General features: G+C 42.5%; 2 protein-coding genes across 2 annotated transcripts in view; one reads left to right on the top strand and one right to left on the bottom strand.

Moving 5' to 3' along the window:
* The first annotated feature begins 607 nt into the window (after positions 1–607).
* On the top strand, positions 608–7,965 carry LOC139644911 (gremlin-2-like). Its single transcript, XM_071520447.1, has 2 exons — positions 608–927; positions 6,386–7,965. Exon 2 carries the CDS (start codon positions 6,387–6,389, stop codon positions 6,963–6,965), a length of 579 nt encoding a protein of 192 aa, XP_071376548.1. The 5' UTR covers positions 608–927; position 6,386; the 3' UTR covers positions 6,966–7,965.
* Positions 7,966–8,160: 195 nt separating this feature from the next.
* fmn2a (formin 2a) overlaps positions 8,161–22,564 on the bottom strand; it is a 40,640-nt gene continuing 26,236 nt past the window's right edge. Inside the window, exons 8-17 of the mRNA XM_071520407.1 lie at positions 20,377–20,468; positions 20,108–20,237; positions 19,800–19,946; positions 18,601–18,660; positions 17,779–17,899; positions 15,281–15,373; positions 11,693–11,744; positions 10,629–10,778; positions 9,348–9,429; positions 8,161–9,080 (exon numbers count right to left, since the gene is read on the bottom strand). Coding sequence (XP_071376508.1) covers positions 9,054–9,080; positions 9,348–9,429; positions 10,629–10,778; positions 11,693–11,744; positions 15,281–15,373; positions 17,779–17,899; positions 18,601–18,660; positions 19,800–19,946; positions 20,108–20,237; positions 20,377–20,468 — 954 coding nt within the window. The 3' untranslated portion in view covers positions 8,161–9,053. The remainder of the gene's footprint in view (positions 9,081–9,347; positions 9,430–10,628; positions 10,779–11,692; positions 11,745–15,280; positions 15,374–17,778; positions 17,900–18,600; positions 18,661–19,799; positions 19,947–20,107; positions 20,238–20,376; positions 20,469–22,564) is intronic.

Genomic DNA, 22,564 nt, shown 5'->3' with positions numbered 1-22,564 from the left:
GTCTGGGTACATAGGCTACATACAGTGATTTATGGATGGTGGAGTTTCACTGATTGTAGACTTTACAGTAAATGTCCATATTTTGGGTTGTAATGTGACTTTGTGGTCACCATGCCAAAGAGTGGGCAGAGGCAGAAAGAACTGAGATGGACAGTTTATGGTTTTCTATATGATTGTCTCCTTGTGAACTTCTCCTTCACTGTCCATAATGACAGAACTTTATTCACCTCCTAAAAGTGGAAAGTGGAAAGTCAAAGACAGAGGCAGAGGGAAAGGAGAAGAATAGTGAAAGTAGAGAAAGGAGAAGAGGAAGAGAGAGTGAAAGTTTGGTAGGCTTGATGCGTGATGGATGGGTGTGTAACCAGTTAGGTGGAGATTAAGAAAATTATACCAAAGAAAGATATAACAGAGACAGAGGAGAAAGAAGAGGTGAGAGAGAAAGGGAGAGGTAAATGGAAGAAGTGAAGCTTGGTTTGATTCACACAATGACCAGGGCCAATAGGAAAAACCCTCCCAGTCTTGAGGAGGGAAAAGGGGGGGGGGGGGGGGATTCAAACTAAGGCAGGCATTACAGTGAGACTCCCAAGCGCAGTCATAGACAGACCACAGCCAGAGTCTCCACAGAACTAGGATATGGGCTCGCTCTGACTGAAACCTGGAGCTACTGTCTAGAACATCAGCAAATAACAGACTGAGAGAGAAAGTGAGGAAGAAAGAGAAAAGACCAGCAGCTGAAGATGGAAAACTGATCACATCCAAGAACTTCAGTCCTTAGAGGGAACAAAAAGGACAAGCCTAAGGATACTACAGCTCATGTTGCCATGGAAACCAAAACCTGGAAGCGGACGCGAGGACCATTGAAGGTGGACAACCTGCCCTGACTGCATCCTCAACACGTTGCTGTCCCGCTGCACGCTGTGGCAACAGGTACACAAACCATACTGTTTGTTCCACTGTCATTAGGTTCTTTAATTCGGTTTCATCAGGTTTTTTTTTCATCTTTAACATTTTATGAATGGAAACATTGCAAAGCATATTCCTCTTAAAGAGTCTTTCATTTAATTTAGTATTGAGTACTAAAATTATTTTTACTTAAAAGTGAAAAAGAAAATCAGCCAGTGGGGTGAGATAAATTAATCTGTTTCAGAGCAGTTTTACTTGTTGCAAGAACTTTCCAGAAGTGACAATGTTTTAAAATATCAAGTATCAACTGGTATTCACTTGTATCAAGATAATGTCACTTGATTCCAGAAAACTCTTGACACAAGTTGATCTGAAACAAGTGAAATTATCCTACTCCATGGACAGATTTTTTCACTTGCTTAAAGAAAAAAAAGATTTTAAGATATAAAATTACACAAGAACAGAGACATTTTTTGCAGTGTATGTAAAGGAATAGTGATTACATACTCCCCTACCATGCCCCATTTGTATTCACTGGGAATAATGTAGATCAGTGGGTTTCGGTTATACATATCCTAAGTGAGCGCCTTGAATAAGTCTGTAGGAACAGACTGATTGAGTGATGGTGAGACTGAGTAAGAGACTCAATGACTCACCGAGTGACTAACTGAAGTGCAGTGCCATGTAATTTGAATGGCAGTAGTTGTACAACAATTCACTAACACTGTCAGTGTTGGGGGTTTGATTCCCACCGGGGCCACCCATAATAAAAATGTAAGCCTTCAAGGTATTGTAAGGTGCTGTGGATAAAAGTGTCTACCAAATGACTATAATTAGAGAGCGGGGGTTTGAGGGAATTAGTATAGTGAGTGAGAGAATTAGTGAGTGATGACAATAGGTTGTACTTCTCAGTGAGAGTGAGAGCCATTTTAGTTTTTCAAGTCAATATGTTAATATAGAGAATGAAAGATAACAATGTCAATGTGCATAGTAAATCATTATTGAGTGTGTGTACAAAATAATCTCATTCTGTTTGTCTCTCTTTCTCTCTGAGTATGAGTGCAGGTGTATATCCTTGTGTGTGTGTTTATGTGGTTTGTGTGTGTGTGTGTGCCCATGTCTGCGTGTGTGTACATATGTGTGTGCAATCATGCTTGAATTTGTGTGTACTCGTGTGTATGTTTATGTGTGTGTGTGTGTGTGTGTGCGTGTGCGTGTGTGTGTGGTGAATGGCAGGGAGCTTGCCTTCTGATCCGTCTTACAGCCCCGGTGACTGCACCACCTTGTACAGTCTGCTCTGATGTCAAAGAGGATTTAGCACACAGACACATTACGGTTCCTTTAGCAACAGAAAACGCAGCTTTATTGTAAGTGTCTAAAGCTATGAAAACTGGTATTTGATAGAAGGCTCTACGACTTTCTCAACACTTGAAGTCAACATTTTGTAACGTTAATACATTATTATAAAACACTGAGAAAAGCAGATTGAACAGGCAGAGTAATGCTGTAATTTGGGCAATCAACTCTTGAACTGTTTCTGTCGAAATCAAAGCTTTGGTTTTCAACATCTATTCAACTGTTAAGCCAACAGGACTTCCACGTGGCTTGTTAGCAATATTTAGGGCTTAAAAGTGTGTAACAGAACTACTTTTCAACCAGTGAGCAGGGTCAAATCACACCACTTGAAGTGACAGTGGGAGGTGGTGTTATACACGGCAGCTACGGTTCTTAAAAGCTGCCAGCCAAATGGGAAACCCTGTACTATCATAGCATCTCTTACTGCGCCTCATCCCAAGCTGAAGCTCTTGATGTCGTAGAGGCAAAGGAGTTGCCTTACATCTTTGCCAATACTTAGCTTGGAAAGTATTGTATCTGGGCTGCTAGTCATTACCAAGATGGATTGTGGTGACAAATGGCTGCCCAAAGTGCCTTAAGCAGCCTCCTGGCTATATTGGCATTAGACGCATTTACACAGCAAAGCCCCCAAATGGAGGTTTTTCCCCAACTGTTAATGAGCCAACAGCCGAGTGCAGTTTGGGAAAATACAATCCGCAAATGCAGATAATGACATGGTTCCTCTCTGTGTAATTGGCTCCAAGTGAAAACATTTCATTTACCTCTCTCTCTCCCTCTGTTCTCTCTCTCCCTCCTTCTCCCTCTCCTTATGTCCTATATATGTGTGTTTGCATCCGTCTGCGTGTGTATGCGTATGCACGTGTGTGGTCATGTGTATGTGTGTGTGTGTGCATGTGTCTTTACGTGTGTGAATGAGGTTTGAGCTGCACGGTGAATTAAATGCAGTTCTACTGTAATTAACTGCACTTACCAGTCTGTGTATGAGACTTTCTGACGCACCAATAATTGAGGCATCAGGTTTTGTTTGTTTTAACCTGCCTTTGAAGACATGCTGGGAAGACGTTTTGCAGGGCTTAGTGGTAGTACATCTGTGTGCAAATTTGAATGTCTTGAAATGATTCTACATTCTTCTTTCAATTACTGACTGAATTTCAACGGAATAACTGAAATACTAAAATATCTAGAAGCGTCTGGAGACGTCTATGGCCGGCTTTGTTTTTATTTCACTTTGAGCTCTGAAAATAGGAACCACTGTTACACAGACAAAAAACATTACCGGGGTATTATAATGCCATTCTGAAAAACAAAACATAACAAGTTCCCACTGATGATAATAGCTGTTTTCAAAAAAGGCTTGTGTCTAGCTCAGCAGTCTCTGGTATTTGTTTCTGGTATTTGTAATTTCATTAGAGGTCTGAATTTTGGAACCAAGGTCTGCCACAGTTCAGCGAAGCGTATCCCCCAAGTATTTGTGGTTCTGGTAAAACATAAGGCTGTGTTTGTGGACAATATTAGTGTTTAGCAGACAGAAAGGTCCGGTTCAGTTCTGTCTCAGCATTAACACACAAAACCACAGTCTCCTTCCGTCTCCGGCTTTCTGTGATGATTAGTGCGTGCGTGAACGAAAGACAGACAGATAGAGTGACAGAGACAGACAGAGAGACAGACAGAGAGAGAGAGAGAGAGGGCCAGGCTGACAGAGTTATACAGTGGGGGAGAAAGGCATATACATAAAGCCCCAGTGGATTTGGTTTTGTTTCCCAGCGGGTCTCTCTGTAGACTATCATTACCCACTGTCCCAAACCCCACCATTCCTTCAGCCTGTTTCCTTCTATCTCCTAACCCCAACCACTAACCTCCAACCCACCACCCACCCACCCATCCACCTCAGCGCTCCCCCCAAAGCCCCCCGATCCCAACCCCAAAACCGCAATTTGTCTTGCTGCAGAGATTGATGAGGATAGCTTGGCAGGGCCGGCGCTATCATACTTAGGCCGAGTTTGGAAGTGGAGAGGGAGCGAGGCCGCTGACTGTATGGGCCATCCGTCATGCCCTATGTACACAGTCGGTCAGGTCGTCCCTGCAAAGCCCCCAGGGCCTTGTAACTCACCGGAGCCTGTGGATGGGGTCCCTCTTAACCGATGAATAGCTGGGGAATAGGGAAAGAGAGAAGGAACTTGCACACAGAAGCACAGCCTGTTCTCCTGACCAGGGGTTCATACATTTAGATATGCAGTCAGCAGGAATAAGACGTTGCTGCTAAAGACAAATGAGACTGTGTTATAGATGGAGGGTAGATCAGTGGAAGATGGAGTGGGGTCACGACTCTCTGATGCAGTAGGTGGTGGAAGGACCCAGCGGGAGTCTTTGGTTTAGTTATTCTAACTGCATGGTTTGTGTCTGTGTGTGTGTGTGTGTGTGTGTGTGTGTCTGTGTGTGTGTGTGTGTGCGTGTGTGTGTGTGTGTGTGTGTGCTGGCATGTGTGTGTGTATGCTCTACGAAAATGTGTGTGCAGTCATGATGAAGATATTTCAGGATAGTTATTTTTGGCAAAAAACCCATTCCTTCTGCTACAGTGCTTCCATTGCAAAGTTGATTTCAAAAATGCATTTGCCAATGAGTCGTTCTCCTTGACATCCTGAAATGGAAAATGTCACAATTTCACCTCTAGACTTGATTTAAGTATAGGGTTCCTAAATCTGATTACTTGGCTGAATGTAAAAAAAAAAAAAAAAAAAAAAAAATACATTTCTTACTTCCTGTTGCACAGGTCTGATCTCCTCATGAGAATCTAACCAGTGGAAAAAAAACAGATTCCATGTGTTTTCTCTGTGTTCAGACAATCAAAAGAATATCAGATTTGCGCTATAAAGTAGCTCTTCTGTGTCTGCATAACTCCAGCACATCTCTCCAACCTTTTATGCACTACAGGATTTCCTATAGGGGAAGAATATAGAAGAAGTCTATTTAGAATTCATACTACATCTCTGTTGGGTGGACAAACTCCATAAAGAAACAGCTGCTGTCTAGCTTACAGCGAGTGCTGCTGGGACAGTGATATAGAGACTTGATTTCTCCTGCATAACCGGACAGAGCTGCCATGACCCCGGGGTCAAGGGCAGAAAAAAAGGAGGCAAAAAACAAAGTGGATTATGATAAAGTCATTTGTTCCATGTCAGAGTGAGTTCCAAGTCCAGGAGAGAAAGAAAGAGGATGTAGAAATTTGCACAGCAAAGAAGAGTCAGTGAATAGGAGCAGCCAATGGCCTTGAGGCAGTTTGGTTCTCAGTCAGATTTTCTGACTTGATGTCATGCAATGCTTGTCAAGAGCAACATCTGCTGAAAAGATGCTTGAGTGATGGTCAAAAATGTGCTGGCACAAACACTGACAGCGTACACTCAGACACATACACGATCCTGGATGGTAAAAACTTTATTTCTCTTGATCACACAGTGTCTTTCTTGTACTAGCATACGACAGAAAATGCTATGGTCATTATGGCCATTATGGGTCAGTCTCAGTTCACTTTGCTCCATAGAATATTACCACAGAGTAGGAGAGTGGATTCCCAAAGGGTACTGTAGAGTTCCCCAACTCTTCCCCTAATAACATGCAGATGGGCCTCTCTAATGCCTGTTTACATATCTGCGGCATAGTTCATGACTAGAGTAAGCAAAGCCCTAATTATTTTACCCGGCGACGGGACCAATAAAATCAACTTCCCCTTCTCGTTATGGGTGTTTAAGTGTATCCTTTGATGGCAGGGCTTTGTTTATTTTTGGAAGAGTTGCGTAGCCGAGAGGAAAGCAAATAGAAGTAATGACACAGAGACGCTGACAAATGGGGGCCCTGGTGATGGATTCATTTCCTCAGTGATGCCTGGGAGGCTAGACTGCATGAGCGAAGGCGATTCAACATGATGGGCAACATCACACTCTGCCTGAATGTCTGACACCAGCTTCAGGATTGATATGTGCCACCTGTGGACTATTCTTACTACATCATTTTTATATTTGGTTCATGTGACAGTTTATGAGTGAAACATCAATTCATACTTGATGTTTCACTGACTGGAAACCAACTTGCCTTTTATGTAGTATAGTAACTTGTCTCTTTTTTTTTTCAGAATGCTTTGGAGAATCATCCTCCCAGTCCTACTGGCTGGGGTGCTCTGCATTACTGCAGAGACCAGGAAGCTCCGCCCCCAGGGTTCCATCCCATCCCCGTACAAGACCAAAGGGAACCTGTCCTCAGAACGTCACCACCGGCTATTGCCACGGAAACCAGAGGTGCTATCCTCTAGCCGGGAGGCGCTAGTGGTGACGGAGCGCCGCTACCTCCGCAGGGACTGGTGCAAGACCCAGCCCCTCCGTCAGACAGTCAGTGAGGAGGGCTGCCGCAGCCGCACTGTGGTCAACCGCTTTTGCTATGGCCAGTGCAACTCCTTCTACATCCCCCGCCATATGGGCCCCAGCTTGGGCCAAGGCCAAAATCGAGGCCCAGTCTCCGGTTCTGGAAGGAGAAGCCACAACAAGGCCCAGGAGCCGTTCCAGTCCTGCTCCTTCTGCAGGCCGCACCGCGTCACACAGCTCACAGTGCAGCTGGACTGTCCGGGCCTGCAGCCCCCATTCAGACACCGTAAGGTACAGAGGGTCAAACAGTGCCGATGTATGTCTGTGGATGTGAGCAGCAATGTGAAACTGTGAGGAGGATTTTTTAAGTTGAACTGATATAAAATCACATCATATGAGCGTTAACACGAACATGGACAGAGATCCACAAATTTCTTCTCCAAGGAGAGATTGGCCTCCAGCTGAACTATCCTGCATCATGACGGCTGGCCCCACAAAGCGACTTCTGAGAGATGGAACCGGCATTGTCGAGTGGCTCAGCCTTGACTTCATCAGAGACTGGTGGCTATGGCGGCTGGTTGTAGACTTTAACTTGACAAATGACAACAGACGCTGTTGAAAGACACTGGTCAGAGTGGATGTGCAACAGACACTGATGATGAAGCAGGCAATCTTTGACAAGCTCAGAGTTTCCTCCCGCTTCTTTCTAAGAAGTTAAATAATGTTTCATAGTTTCATTTCACAAGACATGATTACCTGACTATCTGTACGTTTCTGGGTGTCTCCAGATTCTTTTGTTTCCTTTGTGATAAAGGAGTTATCCAAGAGTCAAGCTAAATATTTTATAGTGGATTTCTACTGGGAGGGACCATACGAAAAAGGCAATCCCTTAAACAGAGAGGGTCCCCAAAAAACAAATAGTGGAACTCCTCAGAATTACTCTGTGTAATAAGAGATGTTTTTCTAGTGGATCTAATTAGACAGTTCACATAGCCAGTAAGGTTTTAATCTGAAGGAGAGACTGTCTTGAAATTGCCTATGGTTTAACATTGTGACTTTTATCCTGTAACTTTTCCTTAATGTCTATGGTGTCACCTGTGATGTGTAATTTGATGTCAAGGAAAAGCTTTAGAGAAAAATTTTGCAACACAGCCAGAGCGAGTGGCATCTATCTGCTTGGGCACAAAATTGGCCATATACATTTGCCACAAATATACTAGCCAGTAAATAATTATATTGCATTATGTGTAATGGAGGTGCAATGCAATATATATATTTTATGTATGTGTGTAAGAATGTATGTCAAAAGTATATTAAATCTATTTCATATAAAACAACAGTGGTGTTTAAAGTGCATGTAGTTCTGTACCAATTAAAGTATAATATTATGGTTGGAAAGCTGACATAAAAAAAACAAAAAAACAACAACAACAACAGCAACAGCAGAATTGCTATTAACATTTTATGTTATTCCTCTTATTCAATAAATATATATTTTCATGGTCAAAGGTATTCAATCAAAAACACATTGTTGGTATTGCACATGAGGGTCACGTCATATTGCTCCAACAGGATAATGGGCAGCCAAGATCACATTCACACACAATAGGAAAGGCAACACTAATTGCATATTATTTTGCATAAAACATAAAAAGTACAACAATACTGAAGTATAAAAGAACAGTAAGTCTCTCTCAGATCACACTATTTAAACTTTTGAACGAAAAGCATAATGAACCACATTGAAGAAGATAAACAGTAGCTTTAATTATTACTGTGTTCTGAAACACTTTGAGTGTCATCCCTCTTGATGGAAGTACATGATGATTTCAGCTAAAGTAAATTTGTCATGTTTCAGCCTAAGTAAGACTAGTTTGGCTAGACTAGACTGATGATATGTTTGAAAAGTAAGCTCTTTTCTGCGACGCTCATTTGACCACTTCACTGTGCTTTAAGGCACTTGCTGTCTGGCAGGTATACCTATATAAATGGCAGGTATACCTATATAAATGTATAAACTCTTGTGCTTTTCTTCATGGAGGGAGACGGAGGCGTACAGAGGAAGTGTATAGCTGTTCATCTTTTCCTTGTAACATAGGCTTAGAAATTGCAATAAAAAGGGAAGTAGGCTACATATGGCTTAAAAAATACTGACAGAAGGCTGGATATGACTATAAATTTCAAGCTGTAAAACATTTTCTGGCAAATGACTCAACTAAATCAAATCGTACCAAATAGTGGTTGCGAATGTTGATACTTTTTCATCGCACTTTCAATGCAATATCCACTTTGGACCGACTCACAATAAACAACAGCTCTAAATCAATTAAAAACAAACAATAAAAGCAAAAAATGTTGTAAAAATGACTGATGAACCACATCTGATTGTACGAACAGCGTTTGTGCAATATGCTTGGTGATGATAATTTTCCATTCTCTGCTTCAGATCTTCTGACCCAGCTTAGCTTTCTGCGGAGTAAAGAACAGGGTCTGATTTATTTACAGCACTGGCAGTCATCTTAACATGATAGCAGACAGCCAGGAGTTTTGTTTCTCTAACACACTGACAGGTGTTAGCATGGAATGGAGTCAGTCAGGTGAGGAAAGGATTTGCAGCGATAGAAGAAAAAATAAAGGAGAGGCACAGGTGAAAAGAAATAGAAATAAAAGGAAGGATAAGCAGAGATAGGTGTACAGGCGAGGAACATAAATGGAAAAAGAAGAGTAAAGACGTACTATTCCAGTTGCGTGTTTAGGTTTGACGTTGTAGGAGGCCTTCTCCCTGGCCTGCTTGAAGCACTCCTCTGCCATTTTGACCCTGGAAAAAGACCAGTACTAACCATTAGTCATCTTACACACGGACAGATACTTAGCAAGTACAAATACTAGGATGCACACATGAACGCATGAACACATGCAGACGCACACACACACACACACACACACACACACACACACACACACACACACACACACACACGCTCAACCCACTGAAATATAGTCTTTTACCATAAAATATGGCTATACAGTACAAAAGAAATCCAACTGCTAGACTGTCCAGACTGGCCATGTGGTATTTGGACAGGAGAATCTTGGTTTGTCAGTTGGCCAGTCCTCCTACTTTGAAATGACTCACTCTAGTTTACTACTGCAAGGAGAGAGCCAGCAGTGTCACTAGTCATTTGCGCTTTACAAAGGCAAAATGATCAGCATGTTGGCACTGACAGCGAGCACAGAATTTGAGACATGTATCCTGCCTCAGCTCATTAACTGGATGTCATGTGTGTGCCAGTGCTGCATGCTTGCTCCATGGAATGCAGGTGAGAATTAATATCTACAGTTCCATTAGGAGTCTAATAGAAAAACCAGCAGAGGAAGAGAGAGAGAACTGGGATGTTGGCCTAAGACAAGGGCAAAGAGTTAATGCTTACAAATTTGTTTTTATTCTTTCCTACTGAATAAGCAAAGCTCATGACATTATGCCTGTCTTACAAATACATATCATGATTCAATCTTCATTTGGCATAATGGACCAATTTGCTTTTTGTTGACATATGCAATAGTATCTTTATATTCATCAAACCACTGGAAGCTAACTGGATCTCGCATGTGTTCTTTTCATTACTGGGGTGAGGAGAAAGATTCGGGTCATTTAAACTCTGTTCCCTCCATGAATTTGAATGAATCTGATAGGATCTTCAGTGAGCACGAGATGTACTCTAAGTTATTAATGGTTTGGGAACTCATGCCTGGGTAGAACTCCAAATGTAGGAACTTTGGCGCTTTTGGAATATTTTAAAGGACAGAAAGTGGTCTACCCTTCCCAAGGACACAGACAGTACAAATGAAAAAGCCCTGAAATATAAAAGAAGAAATATGAAGATGTCCTAGCAGGATTTGATATTAGGCCAGTAGGGTCATGTCTGGTGTCAGAGGAAGGAATCTTCCAACAAGTATAAAGTCATATTCAACTGAAATAGGAAATGAAGGGACTTCATCTCCCTGATGTCTGCTCACCGTTCCTGTAACATCAGTTTGTTCTCCTTCTTCCACTGGTCTTTGAAATCAGTGGAAAACTCATGCCAGACAGAGAAGAAAGTGTTTGGAGAAACCTCCTTCTCTCCCGCTTTTGGCTTGACCGAGAAGAACACGCTCAACTCCAAGAAGCTGTGGATAGAGAACAAAAACATTACTTCAGGACCAAAATATTACAAGAGGAGATTACAGAAACCTACACTGATTTGTTGTGAAACCTGGCAGCTTTACGCAAATATGCTAAAGTGAAAGTTAATCTTGGAATAATATGCTTTTTTTCACAGACTTCTTAATGCTAATGTGCAAAAACACAAACTAAAGGTGACTGCGCATTTCAGAGCAAAACAGTGAACACAGAATGCATTCATTGCCGCAAAGTGTGTGTATGTATGTGTATGTGTACAGTATGTGTACGCATGTGTGTGTTTGTGGGTGTGCACACAAACTGCACATGTTGGAAAGAGAGGGGGAGAGAAGAAGACATACAACTGGAAGACAAAGACAAATCAAGAGACAGTCGAGAGCGCATCAGGCAGGAGAGGGCACGAGTGAAAGTGACAAATGTTGCGGCCATTCGTGGTTGATCAATACAGCGGACAGGTTGGGGTCTCTTTGTTTGGAGTGTGCTATAGGAACACATTCCTAGCCAGTGTTAACAGAAGCCTGGAGCCAAGGCTGTCTACTCTTGCTCTGCTTAGATAAACAACACAGACACCGCACAGGGGGCCTCCCGTCTACCTAAGGCCCCGCATGACGACCTGCACCTACCATGTAACTGAAGTAACCTGGAGACCTAAATATTGACAAAGCAGCAAGATTATATTTCTTCACCGAAGAGAGAAAACATATCACATCAAACTGTATTGTATCGTATTATCCCGTGTTGTTTTTCTCTTCCAATCTACAACTCGCATCACAGCTTAGACACCTGAGCAAAGGCATAAACCCGTGCAGGGGAATAAGAGAAAAAGCTTTCATTTTTCCAGGGGAAGAGACGCCATGAGACAATTTTTTTCAAAGAACCGTCGCATAAAGAAAGCTCTTACATCTTTTGAGTGTCTGCCAGCTGCTTCTCCTGTGTTTCCAGGTCTGTTTTGGCTGCAAAGAAAAACACATTTTGATGAAGGTAAAGAGCAATGCACCAGATTAGAACATTTCTTACAGCAGAATCAGAATAGGTGTCTTTCACCTACACTGCATACTGTATATACAAGAGGATTCCACATGTCAGCATTACTTATACCAACAGTCATCTACAAGGTCAGTGGTGTGCCACCAGGTTATTGAGTGTTGGATTGTCTACGGTTACACAATTGACAAATGAGTACTGCAGATTGCTGGACAAGTGCTTCTTTGTGTAAGGTTACTTCGAATGGAGACAGATGACTGTGTGTTTGTGTGTGAATGTGTGTGCGCGTGCTTGCCCGTGTTTGTGTGTGAGTGAGAGGGAGAGAGAGAGAGAGAGAGAAAGAGAGAGAGAGAGAGAGAGAGAGAGAGAGAAAGAGAGAGAGAGAGAGAGAGAGAGAGAGAGAGAGCAGGACACTATGGTACACATTAGTAGACATTTCCAGCAGGCCGCAACACTTATCTCGGTGGGTCATCAGGATCATTTTGACTGTGTTATAAATTATGATATAAGAGAACAGCAGTCAAATGTGACAGCCTCAGTCAGGAAAATGCCAGAAGCTATTCCTCAACAAATCTCTGAACCACGGGCCGATTTTCCACATTTTCTCTAAAATATCACAAAGCACACATCATTACCTCAATCCAATTTTTTCATTCCTTATTTTTGGAAAACCATATTGTTTTCAGAAATAGTCGGACTCAAGAGTTTGCCGGTCCATATCTTCATATGATCACTGTGCTGTATAATGGTCAAAAGGCTATACGCTAAATTCTTTCCCAGGCAGCTTCTCTGTAGCCTCGAAGTCAATAATCTGTAAGCCATTGCTGCCTTAAACTGTCAAGTGATCAGAAATGACCCATGGTCTCTTTATGGCTTTCCGAGACAGGCATGACAGTAGACTGAAAAGGGAATCTTTCCTGGCACAGATCTCTATCCTGCTCTTATCCCGGGAATATATGATTGCTACGTGTAATTGAAGCCAGAGCCACATCTAAGGATCTCTGACAGATCTGATGGGACCATCTCTATTCTTTACCATTTCAGGGTGCTAAATCACTCTGGAGCCAACAATCTTCTCTCTCTCTGCCTATGCCCCATCAATAAATGATGACAGATCAATAAATAAAATGGATGGGGCTTCCAGAGAGCATCTCAATATCAGGACCATGCTTTTTCCATGGACATGACTTAAGATGTTCTTGTGAACAATCTAAATTCAAGATCTAGAAATATGGAAGATCAATATAACTTCTGACACTATTCAACAAACCAAACCGACACATTTGCCCACCGGCTGCAGAGGGCCTACTGATGAGACATCCTTAACAGACAGGGTTCTAGTTGGTAAAATAAGGAGGGAGAGCATGGCATCAGCCATACTAATCTTTATGTCCATCAGAAACAGATTATCACATGGCCAGTGCTCTCTAGCTAGTCACAGAGGCTCCATCAAAGCCTTGCATGCATGAGAATTTGTGAAGCGAGCGGGGAAAATCGAGCTAGACCAAACAGCGGAGCTCCAACAAGTCCGCTCCCACTGTTATTCTGTGGTTAGTTTCATGGTCAGAAAATAAACAAAAGCGGTTGAAACTGTGGAGCCAGAAACTGTTTAACCCCAGGGTTTTTAGAAATTACAGAAATAACAAAAATAAGACATTTGGCTGTTGTTCTTTTTCACCACCGCAGTGGAGGCACCCCAAGAATTCTGTCTGGAGCCTTCCGAGTCACATGTCCACCTTACGGTGCTTACATTCTGCTCTCAGAGGAAAAACCTCGTCATTTGCATCAAAGCGAAAGCTCCCATATTTCTCTCAAAGAGAAAGAGAGAGGGAGAATGGAAGTGGGAGAGATGCTTTCATCTACAGACTTCCTTTAAAATGCAACTCCAGGACAGTGAGCGATACCGCGAAAGAACATATGCTATATATTATCCTCTCATTTGAATACAAAAGCAGTTGGGTAGAGGCCCGTGAGCTGGGTCCTTCAGAAAGATTGGTCACAGTCAACTGAATGCAGCCAGCCTCAAAGCCAATGCAACACAAAGAATGACATTTGGCTTGTTATGTTAAAACAAGCATAACAAACTAAGTCTTACACCTTTGAAGTGGATCACAGTATATCAATATTGTTGTAGATGTCAGATTATGGAGATAAAAGCATGGTTATATGATGTCTGCTAGACATGACAGATAAACACTGCTACATTTTCTACGGACTTTGCAGGCCATACCAATGGATGTGGAATAAAATTATACATTTCATCATGAAGGCCTTTTTCAGTGAATGATGTAGTATGGTGAAAATGTTACAATTTAAATGACTGGTAGCCTACTTAAGAATTAGCAGGTAGGGATTAAAGTACCGCAGAAATGCTGTCTTTAGCCTGGCCTAATGATGTCTGCTGAAGTGATCTGGGATGAAGGACAATAACCAATGACAAGGTGGAGTGAAAACAACTATGGCATATGGCAGAGGAAGCACTCTGTAGGTAGATTCATCATCCACCCTTGGTTTCACCGATAATACATCATCCCTGTTTTAACAGCCCTCTTACTAAACACCTCACTGTGAAGTGTTTATTTGCTTTCCCGATATGAGGGAAGGAGGGATGGAAAGAAAGAGAGGGTGAACGACGGAGGCAAGGGGGTGCTTCCATTCCTCTCTGTCATTTCCCTGATGGAAAAAAAGGGAACCCTTGGAGGATATTAGGACAGCAAACTGAGGCAGCAACAAAAGTACTTTGAACTACAGGAACAAGGACAAATAGTTATAGAGGAAGATATGTGACAGAAGTATGTAACAGAATCTACAGTGCTAAGAGAAGGAGTTCATGTGCCTGATGAGTCAAAGTTTTACCACATTAGCACAGCATTTACTCCAGCCTCTCGAGCACTCAGTTCTGTCCTCAGCAGTCAGTTTAACAAGCTGCACGATGGGTTCACGTTCGGCCATCCTGAATCCTCCTTTGAGGCAGAGCAAGATACAGTTTGTTTTATAAGGTAGAGATCAAGATAAAAGACCCAGCTACCAAGTGCAGTCATAATCCATCAGAGCAGATAGACGTAGCTGAAACAATAGCTGTGAGTTATTCAATACACCCTGAGATAAACAGAAATCCCTATGGAAACTACACTGAGTGTACTCTTGTGTATATCAACCAGCAAAACAGCGTGACACAGATTTGGAAATGCATCTGCAGTGGACCGCTTCGAAGACTTATAGCGTGTTGATCACTGACCCATTTCAGATGCTCTCACACCATAGAGGAATTTTCAGCTTAGTGTATATCACTATAGACTACTTGTTGAACGAGGTGGGAGGAATGGTTTGCGTGTCAGTTTTAATCTCTAGTCTCTTGGTAATAGTCACACAAGACAAGGCCACATGAGTCTATGATCCTCCAGTGATCCAAAGGGTCTGACCTTAGTCGGTCTCATCATATTTAATGAGACCATTAATTATGTCAATAGTCATCAAGTTCAATTGATTCTGAAAATGGACTCACCTTGACACAGAAACTCATCCATCTTCTCCTTGAAGGGTTGCAGGTTCTCTTCGGAGGAGACCTTACACACTTTCTCTGTCTCAGCCGAGCATGCTGGAAGAACAAGGGATGATAATGAGATTGGAGAAGAAAATTTTACAGTGCAACAGCATTAGTGTCTCATCCAGCATCTTTGTTGCAATTTAATTGCATATTTTTCATTTATTAAATTTTTTCTGTTCAGATCCTCAAAATGTTTCAACTAGAGTTCACACTTTCAGAATCAGCAAAAATCCATGCTATAAACTAAGGTATATTTCATTCTGGTACGGGTTAACATGATAGATTTCTGCTGAATAAGTGTTCGTCAGCAAAGCCTTAATGACCCATAATGACCAATAAGACACCCCGAGGAACTATGCCGGCCCGTGCTCTGATCCCCAGAGAACCCCGGAGTCACGCTCTATCTGGAACCATGATGGCTCCACAACTCTTACGCTCAAGGCCTTGGAGGCGGAGGGGCCATGAGGGGCTAAGGGAATGGGGAATGGGGAATGGGGAGGTGGGGACCGGGCAAATGGTAATTCGTAGACCATATGGTGCCTCCTCTGAAGGTACAGAGCGAGCTAGCTGCACTGCGCAGCTCGCTGATGTCCTTCGGGCCGGCCAAGCACATTTCTGAGCCGCCTACCTATCGGAACCCCCCTCGGGGAACTGTCATCGAAGCCACGTCTGTTAGAGCGCTCAGCTCGCTCTGCTAGCTAATGAAGAGCTCTGCAGGTAGAACATGTGATGATGCATTTATGCAGGACCATCATGTGGCACTGCCATTGACGGCAAAGCAGACGCAAGTCCATTTCCCCTGTGAGCAACTCCATCTTTATGAATTGCAAATAATGAGCAGTCAAAAGATTGATTGTAGTAGAGGAAAAACAATATTTGGCGAGACAACATGGATCAGAGACCTGATTGGTTTAGCAGCACAGATGCATAAAATGTGATAGAGAACAGACCAAGTTTTGGGAATTATTGTTGATCGAGTTGCAAGCACACACACACACACTCACACGTGTGCACACTCTGCATTGTGTATACACGGTCACGCATGCACCGGAACACACATTAGCTTTTTACCACCTGCAGGCCCTTGAATCCTTGGAAAGTGTTATAAGTGCTGAGTGATTTAAGACTGAGTAATGAAAGTAAGTATTTCCCCATTGCCTTGTTCATTAGGCTGCACTGATTTATTTATTTTTTTTGACTCAACCAATCAGCTTGGTTTCTCTGAGCATAATCTGATTTCCACACTTGTTCTGAGCCCTTTGTCGTTATGATATATAGGCAGTGACTTTACAAAAAACTCCCAGCCTAGTTTGAGCACTGCATAGAATTTCATATTAGTGTCTTTTATATGTTTACTTAGCCAAAATGCAGCACCTTGCTTAATCTTAACATATTGCTGTTGTCATGTGAACACCTTGTAACTCCAATTTTAACTTCACTTGAAGGATTACATGGTTCTCTATGGGTTTAGATAATTCTTTGATCCTTGGGCTTATGAAACCCTTTCAAAACCCCATTGGATAAATAAAAAAAAAAGCATGGTGGTCAAGCTACAAACAAGGCTGTTATTCTTGGTTCCTGAAAAGTTTATATATTACTGGTGATACAAAGTTTTCACCCGATAGTGACAATAGGTTCATAACATAGAAGCTGGTTGGTACAAGGGGCATAATAATCATAATATGTTATGAAATAAATTAACCCATCTGTCAATGAATCAATTGATTGAACAACTGAGAGATAAATGAATAAATGAATAAAGGAATGAATGGATGAATTAAATAATCAATTAGTCAAGTAAATCAGTCCATCAGTGAATCATTTTTATGACCCTACTAGGCAAAGTGATCACACACAACATATGCAGAGAGACTTGTTGGCATTTTCTGGAGTTCTCTTTAAAACTCTCTCATAATCACCTTTCAGAGGTTTGTGGTTTCCAGGGTCAGTGAGGTGATTCAGCGGAGCTTTAAGAGAGCCTCTTCCCGTTCAGTGAATAGCTGATGGACCTTGGATTGGGTACACAGGTAGTGGAAGTTCCCTGACCTTGGCCCCTCTATATTTTGATCTCTGCTTCATGAGGACAGTAAAGGCATGCCGGGTCCAACAGGAGTCTATGTCTGACAACTCACATCTGCTTCTGGTTAAGTCGTCTGTACGACAAACAGATGCTATCTCTCTGTTGACCCGCTCCTGCGATCCAAACATGACCATAGCTGGTCACGTTTAGGAGATTCTTTCCGTTGTGGTAGGAGATATGTGGGTGGATTAATGCATAATTTATGGCTTCATAAATCTCCATGTGAGGGTCTCGTAAACATGATATGACACCTGCCATAACCAGCATCGATTCAAGTTTACTACCTGGTAAGCGTGTTGTAAATATGCAGTTTAAAGGTTTTGGATGTGCTCAAAGAGAAGGAAAACATTTGTGGGGAGGTGGTTGGCGGCCGTACCGTTGAGGTCTTTCCTCAGCTTGCGGAGGTCTCTCTGAAAGTCCTCAAACTTCATCTGGGAGGCCTGGAAAAGGTCCTGGGGCTCAGGGAGAGGGTAGACACAGGTCTCTCTGCCGGCATCCTGGTAACACACGCACGCGTGCACACAAACACGAAGTGTGCACGCACCCACACACACACGCACACACACAGCAACAATGTCAAAGTCAATCATGCTCAAATGGGAGGGGGCCTCTCCAGTATATACACAGCAGGTAGGATAGAAATGGATGTCTTCTGAGGTCTACTTATCGGCAGTCCAAACATCCCCAAAAAGATAAGGCTGAATCTAGATAATGACTATCAACGAGTGAGAAGCCACGCTAATCAAAGTACACATCCATCCTGTCCATCAGTGTTACTGCAAAGCCATTAGGAGTGCTAGAGCCATGTCATGCAGGTTGATTTTGGCAAGCCACTCTCCACTGAGTTCATCTCATCTGGTGAACCTAATTATTTACACTAGCGCTCCTTTGGATGCTGTGCCAGTGAACAGACTGCAGGTTTGAATGAACCCAGACCAAAGCAGAGTGAGAGGGGGAGAGGGAGAGTGAGAGTGAAAGACAGAGAAAGAATTAGAAAGAAGGAGAAGAGAGAGCCAGAGAAGGAGAGAGAGATTTGTTTCTGCCGTAAATGAGGAAAGGGAAAATAAATAATTTGATAAAGGATAAGCCATGGTATCCTCTGGCAAGAGAGGAGATGAAAAGAAGGGTCTGGAAGGATTTCTGAGCAAATCAGAGTAAAACAGAAAAGTGATTCAAATAAACAGGAACCAAAACATACCTCATCAAAGTGCCTTAGATAGTAAGCAACAATGTAGGACAAAAGACTCTGGGAGTTATCCTGAAAGAAAGAAAAAGATCCAAATAAATAAACCAAAATCCCTTTATTTATTAATCTAATCATTTTGGAGCAGGACGTTTTAATTTGTGTGGGGCAAACAAGTATAAAGACAGCAGTCTTAGAAGTTGGGGATAAATCATGGCACTGGAAGAGTAATACAACAAACACAACTGTACTGGGCTGGCTGTCATAACTCAGAGTTGGTGGAAAGTTTGAGGTTCTTTATGGATACCTTACCCATCCAACCACCACCACAAAAACACAAACCACTGTGTCCTTATATGGCAGTGCCAAGGGTACACTGAGCCCATTTGTGATATTGAATAAGAACAGTAAACAGAATGGCCTGTTCTCTAAATTTGCAAAGCGATGGTCTTCATGTTTTGCAGGAGTGAAGGTCCCCCCGAACCACTAGACTCTCCTCACTTCTAGACTAAACCATAGTCTCTCCATAACACTCATCATTATCAGGTACTAGTGCAGTGCCCGTTCGCTTTGAGCCCCGCTGCTGCACAGAGTACTGTTCGCTTGTTTATTCAAAGTTTATTAATATTGAACGTGTCGCGTGTCCAGTCCAACACTGCACGTCCTTGGGTCCCCAGCAATACACCCGCCAAGTGTGAAGTAGATTGGACGAACGGTTCTTGAGATATGCGACGGACACACATACAGACAGAGATTCCTTTCTTTATAGTATGATGATTCAGTGTGGATGAATGAATGGAAGGGTTTTTGTGAGTGTGCATGTAAATGATACGGGCTTGTGCCCAATCCAATGAGATTGTTTGACAATACAAATTGATGCTTCCCTACAAGGAACCATATGAGCCTGTTTTGAAGATTTTTTGCTAACAAACAGCTCATACACACAAATCATTTGGAGGTCTAAATCACCAGCAAGAACACAATGTCTTACTTCCTTAATTTAAATTCACACAACACCTAAACTTCCAGTCTTAAGGTAATGAAATTTGCAAGCATGATTAAGATAATTGATTCAGTAAACATCACTAAGTTCACAGATTAAAACAAATTTGTATGGTTGAAAGGCTGCCTTTGAATGGAGCATGAATAACATTGGATTTGAGTGGCTGCTGTTGCAGTGTGAGTGGTGATGTTTGTTCTTAGTCTGTACTCACACTGCTCTTAACGTCCTTGAGTTTTGGCAGAATGTCCAAGGTGAAGCCGTCGGCCTGCCCTCGAGACCGATTCCCTCCATTCATGAAGTTACCAAAGGCCAGCACCAGGCCCAGCACCTGCATCACACACTTTCCACTCTGGAGTGTCTGGTACACACAGACAGACCCGCAGAGCAGACACACACACACACACACACACACACACACAAACACACACACACACACACACACACACACACACACAGTGAGAGTCGAGGCAGATGAGAAGAAGAGATGAGGGCGAGACTAAAAAAAGGCCGGTGGCTCACCTTGCACACTCTCTGAAGGATTTCTACTTTGCGGAGGACGGAGGAGATACATTCATGGAAAGTCGACTGAAACAGGATGCAGAACACCCGCTCAGAGAAGTTAGGGATTTGTGACAACTGGAAGAGAAACCTGATGAAGGGAAGAGGAGACGACAAGACCAATCACCACAACACATCTGTTTATTTTTTTATTTTTCAACTCAATACCCCACAGAATTAAACAGTTTTCATGTGGTGAATTTGGTTCAGTGGGTTTAGTTTGCTCTTACTGTTCAGGCTTGTCCAATGGCTTGGCATCTCCCTTGTCGTTGGCTGATTTAATGTGCTTTTCAATCTTACTCATCTCATCGTCCTGTGCTCTCTGTTAATGGAAAAACAGCATGAAGATTAATAAGTAGAAAATTCATACAGTAGGGTGCTACCCTAAAAATTAATGTCATGAATAACAAAGCCTCAGACCCTCACAACTGACATAAGTTTTTAAACTCAGGTCAGGACTGGAGAATCTAAGTATGACATTGGCTGACCAAACACACAGCATGTGCATACATTTCATCAGGGCAATTGCTCAATGCAACTTGAAAAAAGCATTTTCAACACTGGGCAATGAATGCCAAAATTAAATAGCATTAAATCTAAGAATTGATATGTTTTTCTTATGGTTTCAGAGGTTTAGGACTGTTCAGGCAGTATTTTTGTCTCCCAAAGCCAGAAATCAGATAATATATATTTATTATTGAATACATCTCAGTTGGGTATAAAAAAATCAAACAAAGATCATGAGTATCCACAAAATCGTTTCCATTATCCCAGTGTCTATTGTGCAAATAGACAATGGAAATGAGTTGCATCTTGCTGACATCATAGGTTTTAGTCTCTAGTTGTTCATATCCGCAGATATTGACCACAAACCATACAGACTAACATATATGAATTCTCAATCTGTGTGGTGTTTTCCTTTAACTCAACTTTATGCCATCCAGCATATATAAGTTGCGTAAACGCTACGGAGTGGAAGACCAAAGTATTATACAATATAGCCCTTAAACCAGACTACATTCCTGACTATTATCCTGCTGTTAGGTTCTGGACCACAGTTTTATACAAGGTGGTTTAAAAGAAAGGCAGGCCAGAAATGCCCCTTCGTTTCACAAGAGACAAAGACAATGGATGTTAATGCGTCTGACGCAGGCTGGCAAAACAATAAAACCATCCTGAGGAAGAGAATGTAAACTCTCTCCCTCCAGAGTCCATAGACCCTGAAGTACGCAAGTCTAAGAGAGCAGCTTCTCCCTCTCTCTCTCTCTCACTCTCTCTCTCTCTCTCTCTCTCTCTGGGGTTTGGCCTCAGCATGGATCCTTGAAAAACATCAAACACCAGCATCAAACGCATCGAGGGGCCGATTAGTATTCTACACACCGCTGCCTTCTGTCGACGAGGGCAAGCTCTGCTTCGCCTTCTCCAGAGATGTTTTCAAGTGTAAATATATTTAACACAAAGCAGATCCTTTTCAAAGGGCAGCAGTAGAGCCCAGCAGTGTGCGGTGTAATTGGGGACAAGTAGGCATTAGCGTGTGATCTTTGAATTGTAGGGGCATGTTGCACTGCTTGTTGGCATGAGAAATACACTCCCATGTGGATTATGAAATGCAAAGGAAAGTAGGATGATATTTGTGATGCCAGAACTCTACCAGTAGGCCAAGTGGTATTCATTAGCCAGGTTTCTAGTATAGGGCTAAACAGAGCCAGCCAGGCCTTAATCATTATTTATGTCACTCAATTTTCACTGAAACAACATTTCTGTGATTCTTTTCGCATTTTGCTGCCAACAGTATAGTCTCCAAAGGAAAAAAGTGTACAGTCATAAACATTTTGACCTGGCCTTGGCAAGCCTCACAAGGCCTTGCTGTGAAAAAAAAAATAGCATGAGGTGACCGTTTATAGGGCAGCAGTTCTTAGGAGGGGCTATCTGACCTCAATGACATTTTGCTACTGTCAGCCAAAGGGAGTCTGAACTTCAGACAGCCTGAAGTCTGGACCCAGATTATGGCTTGCGATATTAAAGGGGAGGGAGCGGTATCCCACTATCACTGTGACCCCTTTACTGGCTGTGGCTTATTGTTCAAAGACCAGGAGTGGTTATAATCCGCAGCTCATAGACTGAGCGACTCTGTCTCTCCCTGCACGCGTGTGTGTATGTGTGTATGTATTTGTGCGTGGGTGTGTGTGTGCGTCAGTGTGCATGTGCGAACATTTGTGTGCGGCTACATGTTTGTTTGTGAGCATGTTTGTGTGTGTAAGAGAGAGGAAGACAGAGAGAAAGAGAGAAAAATGGAGTGAGGGAGAGTAGTGTGTGATCTAGCTTCTAGCACAGTGAGTGAGGGTGTAACCATTAGAAGCCCCTCTCATTCCTAAAGACAGGCTGGCTGTGCTGCCAACTGTGGTTTAGGGGGCTGGA

The sequence above is a fragment of the Centroberyx affinis genome, unplaced genomic scaffold (genome assembly GCF_046629955.1).
Source record: "Centroberyx affinis isolate AG114_WGS23_722 - 3 ecotype Tasmania unplaced genomic scaffold, CSIRO-AGI_Caff_v1 ptg000801l_1, whole genome shotgun sequence".
Lineage (NCBI taxonomy): Eukaryota > Metazoa > Chordata > Actinopteri > Beryciformes > Berycidae > Centroberyx > Centroberyx affinis.
The sequence above is the reverse complement of the archived record's forward strand: the minus strand, read 5'-3'. Positions and strand labels throughout refer to the sequence as shown.

Bases quoted from the DNA above. Each gene is read 5' to 3' on its own strand.
- LOC139644911 (XM_071520447.1), top strand. From the start codon at position 6,387: ATGCTTTGGAGAATCATCCTCCCAGTCCTACTGGCTGGGGTGCTCTGC.